The following is a 14,673-nucleotide window of genomic DNA, read 5'->3' as shown; positions in this document are numbered from 1 at the left end:
TAATTACCTTCTCAAACTAAAGATAAAAATTAGGAGTAAAAACCTGTACAATGTAAAGTGTCTTAATTCCAAGTCAGTCCTCTTTATAAGTTTAACATTTCCTTATTCATTCATTTTGAAGGTTTCTTTCATCAGTTCTGAGAGTATTGCACAGATATGTGATAGAACTTCAGTATTTAAAAAATAATATAACTTAACCAGCCAACCATCCACAACTAATGTTGAGGGTACCTCAATGAATGTTGAAGTAGGCACATTACATTAAGATGGAACCAAGACTAATTTCTTCTTATTTGTAAAAATGTTTTATATGATACATAAGCCAGCTTGCCTGCGATCTTTATTTCTTACCTAGACTTGTCACTAGGTCAGCAGCCATGGAATTAAACTTGTGAGCCCTCTGCTGGCTTCAGTGAAGAAAGTAGCATATGCAGGATAGGGTTTTGTATAGTGGCTGGCAGCCATTGCATATTGTTAAAATCACAGCAGGGAAAGTCTGAGGACCTCTCCAGCTGACTTGGGAGAGGCTTGGGGGTCTCTTCTAAAGTATGACTGCTGTGATTCTTTCAAGGGACTGGGGTTGTAGCTCAGTGGTAGAGTGCTTGCCTAGCACGTGTGAGGCACTGGGTTCAATCCTCAGCACCACATAAAAAGATAAATAAACAAAACAGTTATAAAATAATATTTAAAAAAGAAAATTAGAAAATCAAGTAAATAGTAGGTTTCTGTGTCTGGTTTGGATGGAAATAATTTCTGTCATACCATTGTGTGACAAGCCATGTGGCAGCCCTTAAAAGAGCATAGGGTGAGCAAGATGGCTATGGTCAGCTAAAACTCAGATTCTTCTACTCCCAGCTCTCTTATCACCCCATGGCAAATATCTAGTCCTTTCTCATTAAACCTGCAGTGACCTGTATCATTTGCCAGCTCAGAGCCTGAGCACTCTTTCATTTCTAGGCTGCACCTTTTTGTGCCTCATAATTCTGTCTAGTTGGACTACGGTTCTTAGCAACAGCCCTCCCTGTGTCGCCTAAATGTCAACTGTCAAGCTGTAGGAGGAAAGTCTTAACAACCCAGCTGGGCCAGGGCTTGTTCAGGGAACCTGCTTTCCTCCATGCCCTCTCTGAAGGTCATTGACTATGTTTAATATAGTAAAACCTGTATTAAAAGAAACATGAAAAATGAGATGGTTATAAAGAATGGTTGAAAGTCTGTTCATACAGGGCTTGTTGATCTCATTGCTAACAAATGAGTCATTATGAAACTTCTTCCCATTTACCTGAAGACCCGTACCTTTTTTCAGTCAATGAACAATACTTCGTTCCTTTAACCATTTTTTATTTTATTTATTATCATTGTTGTTGCTGTTGTTGTTGTTGTTTTGGTACTGGGGATTGAACTTAGGGACACTCTACTACCGAGCTACATCCCCAGTTCTTTTTCTTTTTTTCTTTTGAAACTGGGTCTCACTAAGTTGCCCAAACTGACCTTAAACTTGTGATCTTCATGCCTCAGCCTTCTGAATTGGTGGGTTTATAGGCATGCATTGTGTCTGGCTATATAGTTCCTTTTAAAATATGACTATTACTTCATTGATCAATATAAACCTTGAACTTTTTGTATGAAGATACTGATAATTCTGGAGGGATGGAGTTAAATGCTACATCTGTGGCAGGTTCTTTTCTTAAAACTTTAATTAATCATCCCTAACCTATAGGTCCTTTTTTATAGAAAAGGTTGAAATTAGTTATATGAAGTTTGGCAAATGAGACCAATTTAAGCTAGGTGAAGGTGATTCCTGCCTTTTTTTTTTTTTTTTTTGGTGCTGGGGATCGAACCCAGGGCCTTGTGCTTGCAAGGCAAGCACTCTACCGACTGAGCTATCTCCCCAGCCGGATTCCTGCATCTTGATGGCCACTATATCTCAAGTACCTAGCCTAAAGCCTGACACACAAAGGATTCTTGTTAAATATTAGTAGAATGAACAAATTAATGTCTGAAACTTAATATCTAATTAACTTGTTGATTCTATCTCAAGAATAATACAGGAAAACCTGTTCAATCAGCACTTGAAGTTTGTTTCGAAAAGCAATGGTAGTGAATTTAGCTAGTAATAGTGTACTTTAATTACCACTTCTAGTAAATTTCAGGTATCCTCATTACAAAAAATAAGTATTTGAGGTAATTGATATAATTTGCTTGATTTAAGTATTCCACATTGTATTCATAAATCCTAACATTACTTTGTATCCCGTAAATATTTATAATTATAAATTGTCAATTTGTAATACATTTTTTTAAATAATTGTTTCCATCACTCTTCTTGTTAAACCCTTATTTGGAAGCTCCTTAAAAATGACATAGAGCTACTCTGCTCACAAGATGTCCCCAGTGTCCTGGGTAGCACCAGACGTGAATTTTGAATGTTTTTCCAAGTGGAACGTCTTTCTGACTCTGAATCTTACTGAATTTTTCCTCTTTCTTTTAATTCACAGAGCAGTAAAGAAGCCCTTTCAGAGGTCAATGCCACTGGAGTGGCCATGCTTTTCTCTGCTGGGACATTTCTTTATGTTGCCACAGTACATGTCCTCCCTGAGGTGGGCGGAATGGGGCATAGCCACAAGCCTGACGCCACTGGAGGGAGAGGCCTCAGCCGCCTGGAGGTGGCAGCCTTGGTTCTGGGTTGCCTCATCCCGCTCATCCTGTCAGTAGGACACCAGCATTAAATGTTCAGGTTCCAGCCTCAGTCAATGGCCATTTGCCAGCCAGTGAGATCAGCCGGCACATGACAGCTACTCACTTCCTCAGTCTCTTGTCTCGCCTTGCCCATCTCCACCTGTGTTCCTAGAGTCCGGAGGGAGGTGAGATTCAATCCTGGAGTAATGGGAAAGCTTTTAGAGTAGGAGCAACACATTGTGATTAGGTATAGGTTTGTGTTGTCTTTTAAAGGGCCCTTGGCATATTGAGTTTTGATGTTTCTCTTAACCCTATTCTCAGGGAAGATGGAATTTAGTTTTAAGGAAAAGCAGAGAACTTCATACTCATAATGAAATAGTAATTATGAAAATACAGTGTTCGATAATTAAGCTTAATCTCTTAGTTAGAGGCTCTGCCACTTTACCCCTTGATTTTTCACATGGTTTTCACCGTGTACAAATGGTGCTTTAGCATCTATGCCACATGCCTTGATAGGAGCTCATAACACCCACTCTCTTAGATGCTAAAGGTGATTGCAGTTAATTTGAGATTTCAGTAAGGAAAGTAAGGGCAAGACACATTGAAAGCTGACCTTATCCTAGAAAGAGCTGTCCTTTGAAAGGATACTTCTAGAGAGACTTAAACACCTCCTTTGCACGTGCCTCTAAATACAGCCTGCCATTCCATCCAGTGGAGCTGCAGAGGTGAGACTAGCTTCTGAAGGATGACTGGTATTTTGTAGCATTTCTTTGAAGTTTCTTTTGCAGAATACCTGCCTCCAGCACATTCCTACAGAGAGGCCAAGTTCTAGTAGGGTCAGGCATAGCCTCTCCTTCAAGAATGGTCTGATCACAAAGGATCTTTGGAAATTAAGAGATGCTAAATATTAAGTGAATGTGGATAATTATTGACATCTTTGTAGTGACCTTTTTTAAAGTAAGACTACCAAAATCTATGTTGTTCTTTTTTTTTTCTTTCTTTAAGTATTTCTTTTAGCAGGTCAGCAGTCCCTCTGGCTAAGCCCTTGTCCAGCTTGGAGAGTGTTATGTCTGCTCACATAAGCACCTGTAGCGTGAAGAAAGTCTAGCCGTCTCATGAGTGGGAAGTGTCTGCCTGTTGTTTAAAGCTTATCGAAATCATGTCTCTGTGTCTTCATCTTTCCCATGCTTTTCTCCTAACTTTTCCCTCCTCCCCACAATTTGCTGCTAACTGCTGGTGGCAATGTTAATACTTGTGTGAAATGAATTCTCATCAGGACAACCACTTCTTGAACTGTGATGATGAAGATAATATTGTCTCCCTTCATAATTCCCTTCAAAGAAGTTACCTTTGTGTCAAATGCAGCTTTGTTAAACCCTCAAAATATCACTTCCTCATGTGAATTGACACAATCACTAATATCTGATAATTTAAACAATTGAAATGGCAAAAGTGTTTAACAAACTAAGGTTATTTTCCATGTTTGCCAAAATCTGCATAAACCATTCTGTCAAATGAGTGTATAATACTGTATTATTAATTTATTTTGATTTTCTGTACCATTTCAAAACATTAAGATGGAACCAAGACTAGTTTCTACAGGGCAGTGGATTTAATCATTTTGTAAAAATGTTTTATATAACACATAAGCCAGCATGCCTGTGATCTTTCTCTTTTTCCTTTTTTTTTTTTTTTAATTTTTTTCCTAGTTTTGTCACTGGGTCAGCAGCCGTGGAATTAAACTGTGAGCCCTCTGCTGGCTTCAGTGAAGAAAGTAGCATACGTAGGATAGGGTTTTGTATAGTGGCTGGCAGCCATTGCATACAGTGTTAAAATCACAGCAGGGAAAGTCTGAGGGACTCTCCTGGTGAGATATGATAGCAGCTGGCTCGGGAGAGGCTTGCGGGGGGTCATCTAGTCCTTCCATAGTATAGCTGCAGTGATTTTCTCTAGAAACTTAAGAGATCAAGTAAATAATAGATTCCTGTGTCTGATTTGAATGGAAATAATTCCTATCATTTTGTGTGCAGTGGTCCGAAATTCGTTCTGCTGGCCAAAGCCTTTCAGCAGTGCCTTGCCATCATGCTTAAAAATTTGGCTAGACTATCTTGCTCGATAGGGCCTTGAACTATGGCAAGGGTTGAACCATCAAACTTCCAGATTTGCCTTCCCCTCTGGACCTCCATATTAATGAGCTCTTAGAAGCTGTGGGCTTTCCTAGATCCTAAAGTTGCTGCCTCGGGAACTACTCATTTCTCTCCTGGGCAGCAGGCAAAAATAGCCATACAGATTTATAGGGCTCAGATGTATCTTCAGGCAGCAGAGAACCAAGAAGCGTTGCAGAGGTTTCCTTCACTGGAGGAGGAGTTTGCTTGTGTGGTGGGCAGGGTCCCTGGAGAGGCCGTCTCAGTGCTTACTCTTCACCACATTTCAGTCCCCTTCTCCTCCTCTTTAAAACTGCCTCCTTAGATGTGGATGCCTTAATGCTGTAACACATTTGAAAACATTGGTGATACTTAAGCTGCTGCCATGATTACAAATGGAATTATTGGTGACCAAAGAGATGCAATTGATGACGAAAAGCATGGTCCATCCTTCCTCGTAACCAAAGTCAATTTTAATGCAATTTGAGTCCCTTAGTAGGGATAGACTTTCTTCAGATTCCAAGTGCTCTCTGAAATGACAAATTAGGTTGAAAAACACTAATTCCCCTTACTTGTTCTCCAGTTATTTGCTCAATTCCCATATCACCAAAGCAGTGATGTGCCAGGTTTGGTTCAGTTTTCCTGTGCATGCTGTTTCCAGATTCTTTTTTTTTAAGCAGAGGTTCTGCACTGGAACATAGGAAGATGGAAGCAGTACTGTCTACAGAGGCTGTATGTTCTCTCCCCGCCCTTCACCTTTTTTTCCCCAATTCAAAACAGCCAAGTTAGCCTGTTCTAATATTTTGAATCATTAGAGAAAAGAAAGGGAGTGGCTGTTTTGAGGTATCATTTCTTGTAGAAAGGAGAAAGTGTACTTGTGGTTTTTTTTTTTTTTTTTTTTTTTTAACCAGCCTACTTCTAAGTGTCACTGCCTGGTTTTCCTCTTTTTCAATAGAACTAGAAGGACACACCAGCATTGAAATCAAAGCCCTGACACTTGGTAGCTAGGTACTGAACATGGGAACTGTATGTTCATAGTACAAGCCCCCACTTGTGGCAGAACGCTCCTGCCTCTTGGTCCCTGAGCCCTTCGAGAGACTGAGAATAATAATCACATCCATCTCAAACAGCTGCAAAGCAAGATGAGAGCCCTTTGTAGTTGTTCTACAAGGGACCCTGCCTTGCGTCAGAAAATTCGTTCAGTACAGAATGGTCCTTGTCTCCCTAAGAACACTCTTGAAGATGCTATGAAATTAAAACCAGTGATGTAACCTCTGTACCTGAGACATCTCAGAATCACCTCAGGAGCTGTGAAGGAAACTTGTGACTTGTGGGAAAAGACTAGCCAACCACTTAGGAATTCTCTAGATACTCTCTGCCTAATACAGTTGCTTAACACAGGGAGATTGGCTTTGATTTTTGTCTGGTGGCATCTTCTGCAGGCTGGGAGTCTCTTGGAATGATGACACTGCAGTTCCCCTGGTTCGGTGGCCTAAACAGTGATTTTAAATATCCCTTTTTCTGGATCCTTTGTACACATGAAATCATTCCATGGATGGCTGCCTTATAATTTTGTCTCTTTCCATTTTAATTGTGAATGGTTTTAAAAAAATGCTGTTTTCTGGTTTGTTTTATGATATTAAATTTTTATTAGTGCATACCTTGTGTGAGTGGCTCATTACTTACCTGTTAGCAGTGTTTGTTTGACAGCCAGACTTGGCCCACATTTGAACATCAAAAAGGTAATGAAAAGCCATGAAGGACAGAGGAAAGATGTATCTATTCTGTGCACATTCTTTAGGCAAGGTGGCAGGGGGTGAGTAGGGACTCAGTATACCACCTGCTCCAAAAGGCACAAATTCATTCATACTTGTTTTGCCTTGCTGTCATTGTTAGCAAATGTAATTTATAAAGATAGCTCTCCCAGTGGAAAGAAGCAAGAACACATGAAGTGTATCACTGAAATGTATTATCTGTGTGTCATTTCATTAAGTATTACTGGTGCATTTTGTGCTGGGTTTTTATTATATATCAAAATGTGTGTGCTGTGCTGGTTACAGGGATTGTGCCCAGAGTGTTCCATGTTTCTTAAAAACCTCCTCATAAGGAAAACCAGCAAAGAAGACATGCTGTTTATGATCCCTGACATCTCTGCAGGAGTCGCCAGGTGAAGCACTTTGTCCCTTCTCTGCCTTGAGCAGTGGAGTTTGAAATCTTAGGAAGTCAGCATTATGCCCTTTCACACTGCTGTCCTGAGATGAAAGTGTGTGGGGGCGGGGGGCAGGAGCAAGGGAGGGTTTGTATAGCCAGAACAGCCAGCAGTCCTTCGTTTTGTGTTGTTTTTAATTCTTAAAAGCTAGAACTGCTTCCTGTAGTGAGGTTTTTATAGCGTAAGAAATGAGCAGCTTTTGTCTATGTTGTCCCTGTGTCTGGATGCTTTTTCCCAGCCTCCTTGCCTTCTTGATCCAGTATCTCCTTTGCTTCATCTCCTGTGACCACTTTGTAAAAATTGTAACCTGTATCATCCCATGCTCCTTGCCTTTTTTTTTTTTCCCCTAATACCAGGAATTGAACCCAGGGGTCCTTAACCACTGAGCCACATCCCCAGCCCGTTTTGAGACAGGTTCTCACTAAGTTGCTTGGGGCCTTGCTAAGTTGCTGAGGCTGACTTTGAACTCATCGTCCTCCCTCCTCAGCTTCCTGAGTTGCTGGGGTTACAGGGGTGCACCACAATGTCCAGCAAACCAATCCTCTTCTAATGTGTTTTATAATACATGTCTTCACTTTGTCCCTGTTGCCCACTAGAATACAAGGTCCAAGCAGGTAAGTTCTTAAATACATGTTCAATGAATTGCTCTTGCTGGGTAGGTGTGGGGTGCTTTTCCTTTCATTTGCAATACCCCACCATCACCGGGAGCTGTAGGCCTATCCCTGGCAGAACCAGCGGTGACCTTTTGTGTCACTCCAGTTTTGCCTCACACTTGGGGGTTAGCAGTGAATGATGGAGTCAGAAGGATGTGAAACAGTATGGCAGGAAATTATCTGGGTTCAAGTTACTAATCCAGTACTAACTAACCTTAGGAAGGTGTTGTATGACTGACTTAGGGATGGGGAAACCTGGATCCCGTTCCTGTCTTGGCTGCTGGTTCCCAATGCAGTGTTAGCCATTGCCCAGTTTTATGGTTCGGGGCTTGGAATGAGAGACAAAGGGTGTGCCTCACTCTGTCTTCTTTATGGAGAGATATTGACAAATTCATGAGCTGTCAGACAAGGGAGGGAGCTTCGGGGCATTTGAGGAAGCTAAACTGGATTGTTTGCCTGTACAGGATGCTCTTGGGGCACAGCTCAATAACCAGATTCTTCAGGGGAAGCAGTGACCCTGTGTTCTGCAGAGGGCAGAGCCAGAAGTAGGTGGAACCCTACCTGTGTTCAATCAGCAGTGTCACCCTATGGACCAAGCATTCCGAGGTGCTGCATTTACAGGAGGGAGCAAGAGTCAGTTCATAGCCTTGAAGAATTTGTGTTTCCTAGAGAACTTCAAACAGGAAATCACAAGTACTGGTAGTGAGGTTGGCACAAGAAAGCAAGACCATGGGGGCCAGTAGGACACCCAGGGCCAGGAACCTGGAATGGGCTCTAGGAGGCCTCCAAAGAGCAGTGATCCCTGAGCTGAATCTGGAGGCAGAGCAGAATAAGCTAGGGGAGAAGTTGGGGAAGGTTCCCAGTAGGAACCTTTGTTTACGGGCAAAGGCCTGGTAGCAACACAAGAACATGAGCTCTGCATAGAAGCCATTCTGGCCGAAAGGGGAGGCAAGAGGCAGGTACAGAGATGAGTTGGTTCCTTAGAAGACCTGATTAAAAATCCTACAGATATTTAGGCCTACCTAGGGTCTTTATAATCCCTGCTTCCACTCCAACTGGTGTCCCTTCCCTGGCTGGCCTGAGTCACCATGCAGGTGACTTGTGGATGTGGCAGTAGTAGTTTCCAGGTCCTTGCACTTCATTGATTCCTCTGACCCTCAAGGGGAAGCTGAATGACTTCCCCTCCTTATCCTGCTTGTCTCCCTCACTTGCTGTCTGGTCCCAAGGACGCCTCTTGGTCCACTGCCAGGCATCTATGTTACAGTTCTGTATAAATGACCTACTCATTCTGGCAGGCCATCCATTCTGCCTTCAGTCTGCTACCTCCTCTCCAGTACTCCCTTCCTTTGCTCCCTGGTTTATTTAAGGGGTCATGACCTGCAGCAGAAGTGTACCCACCCACCACCTTGCGTGTGCACAGGCCTCTACTGCTGCTCACCGAGGCCTCCATCCCATACCTGGTGTTTCCTTCTCACTCTGCAGCTCCTGACTCCCTGATTGCAGGTCTTCCCCTGGGCTAGGTACACATTTTATTCTTGTCTTCTGTCTCTGCCTTTGCCTTTGCTCAGTACTTTAAGAAGCCAAAAAAGAACTTCCTGTTGGAACTTGGGGCGGGGGGGGGGGGGAATCCCAAATTAATATGCTAAAAGTGAGAAGGCTCCCCTTTAGATACATGAAGCCGCAAGGGGGTTCCAAAGTAACATGCCTGTGGTCTTTTCACTGAGTAAAGATGGGGCTAACACTCGTGCCCAGCTCTAGCACTTGGTTCCCTGAGTTACTAATGTTCTAGATGAAATACCAACACTCTGGCTCTGCCTCAGATGTTCTGGGAGAGTGAGGTTGTAACAATAAATAGCTTATGGGCTTATTGGCCAGACTCAACACATCCACCCCTTACTCCAAATAAAATATACTTGCTCTTAGAATCCAAATTAATATGTACATTTTGAGCCACATATTACCCTTGAGGGGGAGCACTGCCATTTTTCTGAACAGTGTGCTGCCCCCGGGGATGCCCTTGGGTGCCAAGAGCCCATGTTAGTGCTGTAAGTGGCTGGCAGGGCAGCAAGTGCTCAGGCCACCTCCAGAGACAGTCTGCATGGGCAGCCTTGGGTTTGAGCAATTACTGGGCAGTGAGAGGCCAGAGGCAAGACCTGGGCCCTGCTGATGAGAACAGAATCTATGCAGCCTTGGGCAGAGGAGCCTGAGTCAGAAAGCTTACACAGGGGCTACTGGTATGGCTTCACGTGGCTTTCCTGTGGGTGGCGAAGCTTCCTGTGGGGGTCTGCTAGACCTGCACACCCAGAGACAGGGCAGCTGGTCCTCAAGGTCCACACAAGCTCTTCCCCTGCCCAGCCTCCTTCGCACTTTGACCTATTGGCTTTGCACCTATGCATGGCACCCTGTCCCTCAGCTCCCTCTCAGGTTCTGGAAGCAGCCAAGCCTTGCACAGGCAAAGAAGCCTAAGACCCATCCTGATCTTACAAAGTCCAAAATAGGAATAGGATTCAACAAAAAGAGGAAAGCATTTTAATCCTTGCCAGGAGAGGAGGGAGTGACATCAGAAAAGGAGTCAGAATCCAAGAGTCATTTGAGCTGAGTCTTAAAGTAGGATTTGAGGAAGAAGAAAGCACTTGAGACCAAGGAAAGTACAAGTGGAAAAGACACAAAAAGCTTGGCAGCCTCTCAGAATGCCAGAAGCAGCGTGGCTAGCTGGAGTGTTGGGGAGAACAGATGAGAAGGGGCAGCAGACCCTGAAGGGACTTGCAGCCAAAGGGCGCGAGTTAGGAACTGCAGTCATGGCAAGGAACACCCAGCAAAGGGCTTGAAACAGACACATGGTCACTTTGAGCGTGGAAAAGATCCTATGGAGGATACTTAAACCTGGATTCTTTGGGAATCCTGTTGTGGGTAGGGTGAGATTTGAAAAGGCTGCTGCAGAGTCCCAAGTGAAAGCTGAACGTGAAGTTGGGAGCTGGAGGAGAAGTGGGGTGAGAGAAACAGGCCAGAGAACTGCGATAATTGTCCTTAGTTCACAAGGCTAACATTACAGCCTGGTCCTCAACCTGGCTTAATGCCAAAAGCAGATCTTAAGTCTGTCATTGGCAGATTGCTTTCAGGGACTGGGGATGTGACTCGATGGTAGAGCGCTTGCCTATCGTGCACAAGGTCCTGGGTTTGGTCCCCAGCAAAACACACACACACACACACACACACACACACACACACAAGGTTGCTTTCACAACCTTTCTCAGGCACCACATAGGTTCTGTTCTAGAGAGGAGGGGAAGCCAGGATCTGAGAGGTCAGAATTTATTTGGTAAGCAAACTAGAACAGGAAACTACAACCCCTGACGAAAGGCCAAGTGAAGAGAATCAGTTCAGTAAGCGCACTATATACCCCACCCCATGCTCAAGTCCATAGTCTTCACAGAAAAACTCCAAAGCAGGCGGAGAGACATGGGCTAGAACAGAACTGGTAAAGGTTCTCAGCACCAAGAGGAGGGTGTAGTTACAGCTGAAATCAGTGCCACAACCATATCACAAACTTTAGAGTGGGAGTCCAAGTGATGAAATTGGAGTCTGAGTGTCACCAGACAGGGGTCCAAGAAGGTCCCTCCAAAGAGAAGGATGGGACCTCACCCTGGCCCAGGCTTGTTCTGGTTTTTGCCATTGAAAGTTCCAGGATGCAAAAGAAGTAAGGTAAGCAAAGATTTATTTAAGGACAGCAAAGGTGTACACACCCAAAGGCAGGCCATGGGCACCCTCACCTCTCATAGAAGAGAGGATGAATGAGTCATCTGGGATGAACTCTCTGACTATATATATGATTTTTCTGGGAAGAAATATGCAGGTTCTCAGCAAGCTTCTTTGAAAATCAAGTTCCGTGACAATTCATTTGATAACTGGGGTTCAGAACATTCCTCTTTGGTTAAGCTTTCTAGCTATATATTAGTTGTGGGCATATTGTATAAGTCTTTGAATCTGGTGACACTTAAAGTAATTATGCTTCTGTTCTAGTTGATCCATTCCAAACATATGCTGGTGGTTTTGTTCTCCTAACTGGAAGGACAAGCATGACTGGTCATGCTTGTGGATTCCGTTTGCCCTCTACCATAAGTCTCTTCCTCTCTCCCCAAGAGCCCACCTATCACAGAAGGAAGCAAAGGGGTTCCATAAAGACACCTGATGCTGCTCCAGAGCCCACCCTGGTGACCAGATCTCTCACTTCTGATACTTGGTCCCATAGGGAAGCTTGGGCCCAGCGAAGACATCAAATTGATGCTGGTGTTGGGACAGCTTAGAGAAAACAGAGTAGCAGCATTCCTGGGTCCTTCACTTGGCACCAGCCTGGAAACAAGTAGAAAAGGCATGGCCTGCATACCTGAGGGTGGGGTCAAGGACCCAGGAGCAGGGAGCAGTGGCAGTGGTGCTAAGGAAGAGCCATTTTTGTTTGTCCAGGGTTCTGGGAACTTCAGTAACCCAGTCAGGTTGTTAATTCCAGGGAGACCCTGTCACCATTCCTAATGGGGAATGTTTTGCTGCCTATTTCTGGCTTGAGTGAGCCTTGTATCTGACTCACTGTAACTAAAGTATAAGATCAGAGAGCTGGACCCCAGACAGTAGCCACATTATGAAAATGCACATTCACTGTCAGGAGTCCCTCAGCTGAGAAGCCGGAATTTTATAGTGCAAGAAGAATTGTCTTTTTCGCTCTACAGGAACATCGAGCCTTAGGTAAGTTGACAACTGAGAAAGTACTGGAAAAGAAAAAAGAATGAAAGGGATCTAGAATTTTCCCAGTCCAAACTTTAATTCACATGGCCCTATGCTGCAGCAGGAAGGGTCTGGGCTTAGGATTCAGATCAGATCAAGGCATTTGAGTCTGCCATTTTCCCTCATTCCACATGGATTTGTGAGCCTGTCACATTCTAGGAAATGACCAGCTGTGTAACCTCAAATAGACAACTTTTTAAAAACTTGATTCTCACCTGGGAAATTAAAAATAATATGTATCTCCTGGCCTGTTGTCAAATTAGATGAAATAGGCAAGTTGTGAACAAACCACTGAGAACATCAACTTGCACCTAAGTAGTGGGGGGCACTTTTGGGAAGCGCAAGTTCCCTAAAAGCTGGTCTCACTTGGTTACTGGTAAGATTGGGCAGCCCTGACCCACTTGACCTGGGGCCCTGGACTGGCCTCAGACTTGTGTTGCTCTCCCCAGAATTCTTCAGCACTCTGCTGGGCAGATCACAGAGGAAGCAGAAACGGCTTCTCCCACAGCTGACCTGGCATGACTTGGGCTGTTAGTTGAGGGGAACAGAAGTCACTCAAGTATTTAGCGATTGATCAGACTCATTTGTCTCCCACTGGTCTTTCCACAGTCTTTGCCACTGTTAGTTACAACGTGTCCAGAGGTCCTATTTGCAAAGGAATGGGCAAAGAGATTTCTCTCTGCCATTGAAGAAACCCAGTGCCATCTCTTCCACTGAAGAAACTAAGCCCTTCCTAGGATCATCTGGGCTTACTCAACTCATATCATTGAAGGACTTCTCAAAATGACTCCTGGAATCCTGGCTTTATCTCCTAATGATGGTTCACAAACTCACCACAAGTGGTCAAAACTTGAAAAGGAATGAATTTACTAAAAGGATATTAGGAGAGCCAAAGAGGCAGGCCTAAGGTGAAGCTTCCAAAACTACACTCAAAACCCTACTGCAGCTGGGGGTGTAGCTCAGTGGTAGAGCATTTGCCTAGCATGCAAGAGTTCTTGGGCTCAATCCCCAGCACCACAAAATAATGAATAAATAAACAACATAGCTTATACTCCTTTAAAACAAAACAAAACAAAACCCTGTTGCAGAAGCACATGAGGAGGAAGCTCAGTGCCACAGAGCACTCATGCAGCTGTTGTGTGCTGCCAGAAACCTACCGCCACTACAGCCACAGTGGCCACCCAAAACAAGTCACATGTCTCTGCATGCCTCTTCCTTGCATTTATCATCTGTAACTCAAAGTCCTGTCTCTGTCCTGACCAATGAACTGCACACACAGACAAATTTTATTTGTTGGTTGGTATTGGGAATTGAACCCAGGGCACTTTACCACTGAGCTACATCCTTTTATTTTCTACTTGGAGACAGGGTCTCACTAAGTTGCTTAGGGTCTCAATAAGAGGCTGAGGCTGACCGAAGACTTGTGATACTCCTGCCTCAGCCTCCCTAGTCACTGGGATTGCAGGCATGCACCACTGCACCAGGCCTAAGGCAAAGTTTTTAGTATCCATCTTAGAAAAGCAAGAATCCTAATGTGGGAACATTTCCAGGCATTAAAGGACCGCAAACTCAAATACAGGGAGGAGCTAGGCAGGTAGGATAATAGGGGCTGGTGGGATCCCTGGAGAGTACCCATTAGGCATTCAGGTCAAAAATTTTTAAGATGTACAATGGTGATAAGAGTGATAAAAGTGATTGTGGTGGTGGTGCTGGAGAATTGACTAGAAAGGGGCAAGAGGGAACTTTCTGGGGTGAGGGAAACGTTCTGTATCTTGCTTTGAGTGGTGGTTACATAGTGTATGCATTCACCAAATAAGTATTTAAGATCTGTTCATTTTATAAGATATCAAGTATACCTCTTTAAAAAAAAAAAAAAACTTGGGCAAGTTACTATGTCTATATGTAAATTAATTTGGCTTTCAGGCTACCCATTTGCAAGTTTGTTTCAATTTTTATCTCGTATATAAGGAATCAGAGACCCTGAGTAGGGAAGTGTCCCCAAGGGCACAAGTGAATGGTGGCTGCCCAGAGAGGGCCGGTGGCTCCTCTGTGTGGGAAAGGGAGGCGGCGCGGTCTGGCAGACGCGACTTACTGCCCAAACTCGATTCCTCGCCTTTAGAGTGTTGCTAACCCAACACTTTATAGAGTGTCCCGTGCCAACCCAGCCTTTCCACCCGCTGGGAGGGAGGTGTTCCCAGGGGCCGGGCAGTTGTCT

The 14,673-nt window shown here is 44.1% G+C and overlaps 1 protein-coding gene across 1 annotated transcript in view; it reads left to right on the top strand.

The window, feature by feature from the left end:
• SLC39A9 (solute carrier family 39 member 9) overlaps positions 1-6,478 on the top strand; it is a 54,341-nt gene extending 47,863 nt beyond the window's left edge. Inside the window, exon 7 of the mRNA XM_079127131.1 lies at positions 2,496-6,478. Coding sequence (XP_078983257.1) covers positions 2,496-2,726 — 231 coding nt within the window. The 3' untranslated portion in view covers positions 2,727-6,478. The remainder of the gene's footprint in view (positions 1-2,495) is intronic.
• The last annotated feature ends 8,195 nt before the right edge of the window (positions 6,479-14,673 follow it).

The sequence above is a fragment of the Sciurus vulgaris genome (genome assembly GCF_902686455.1).
Source record: "Sciurus vulgaris genome assembly, chromosome: 2".
Taxonomy (NCBI): Eukaryota; Metazoa; Chordata; class Mammalia; order Rodentia; family Sciuridae; genus Sciurus; species Sciurus vulgaris.
The sequence above is the reverse complement of the archived record's forward strand: the minus strand, read 5'-3'. Positions and strand labels throughout refer to the sequence as shown.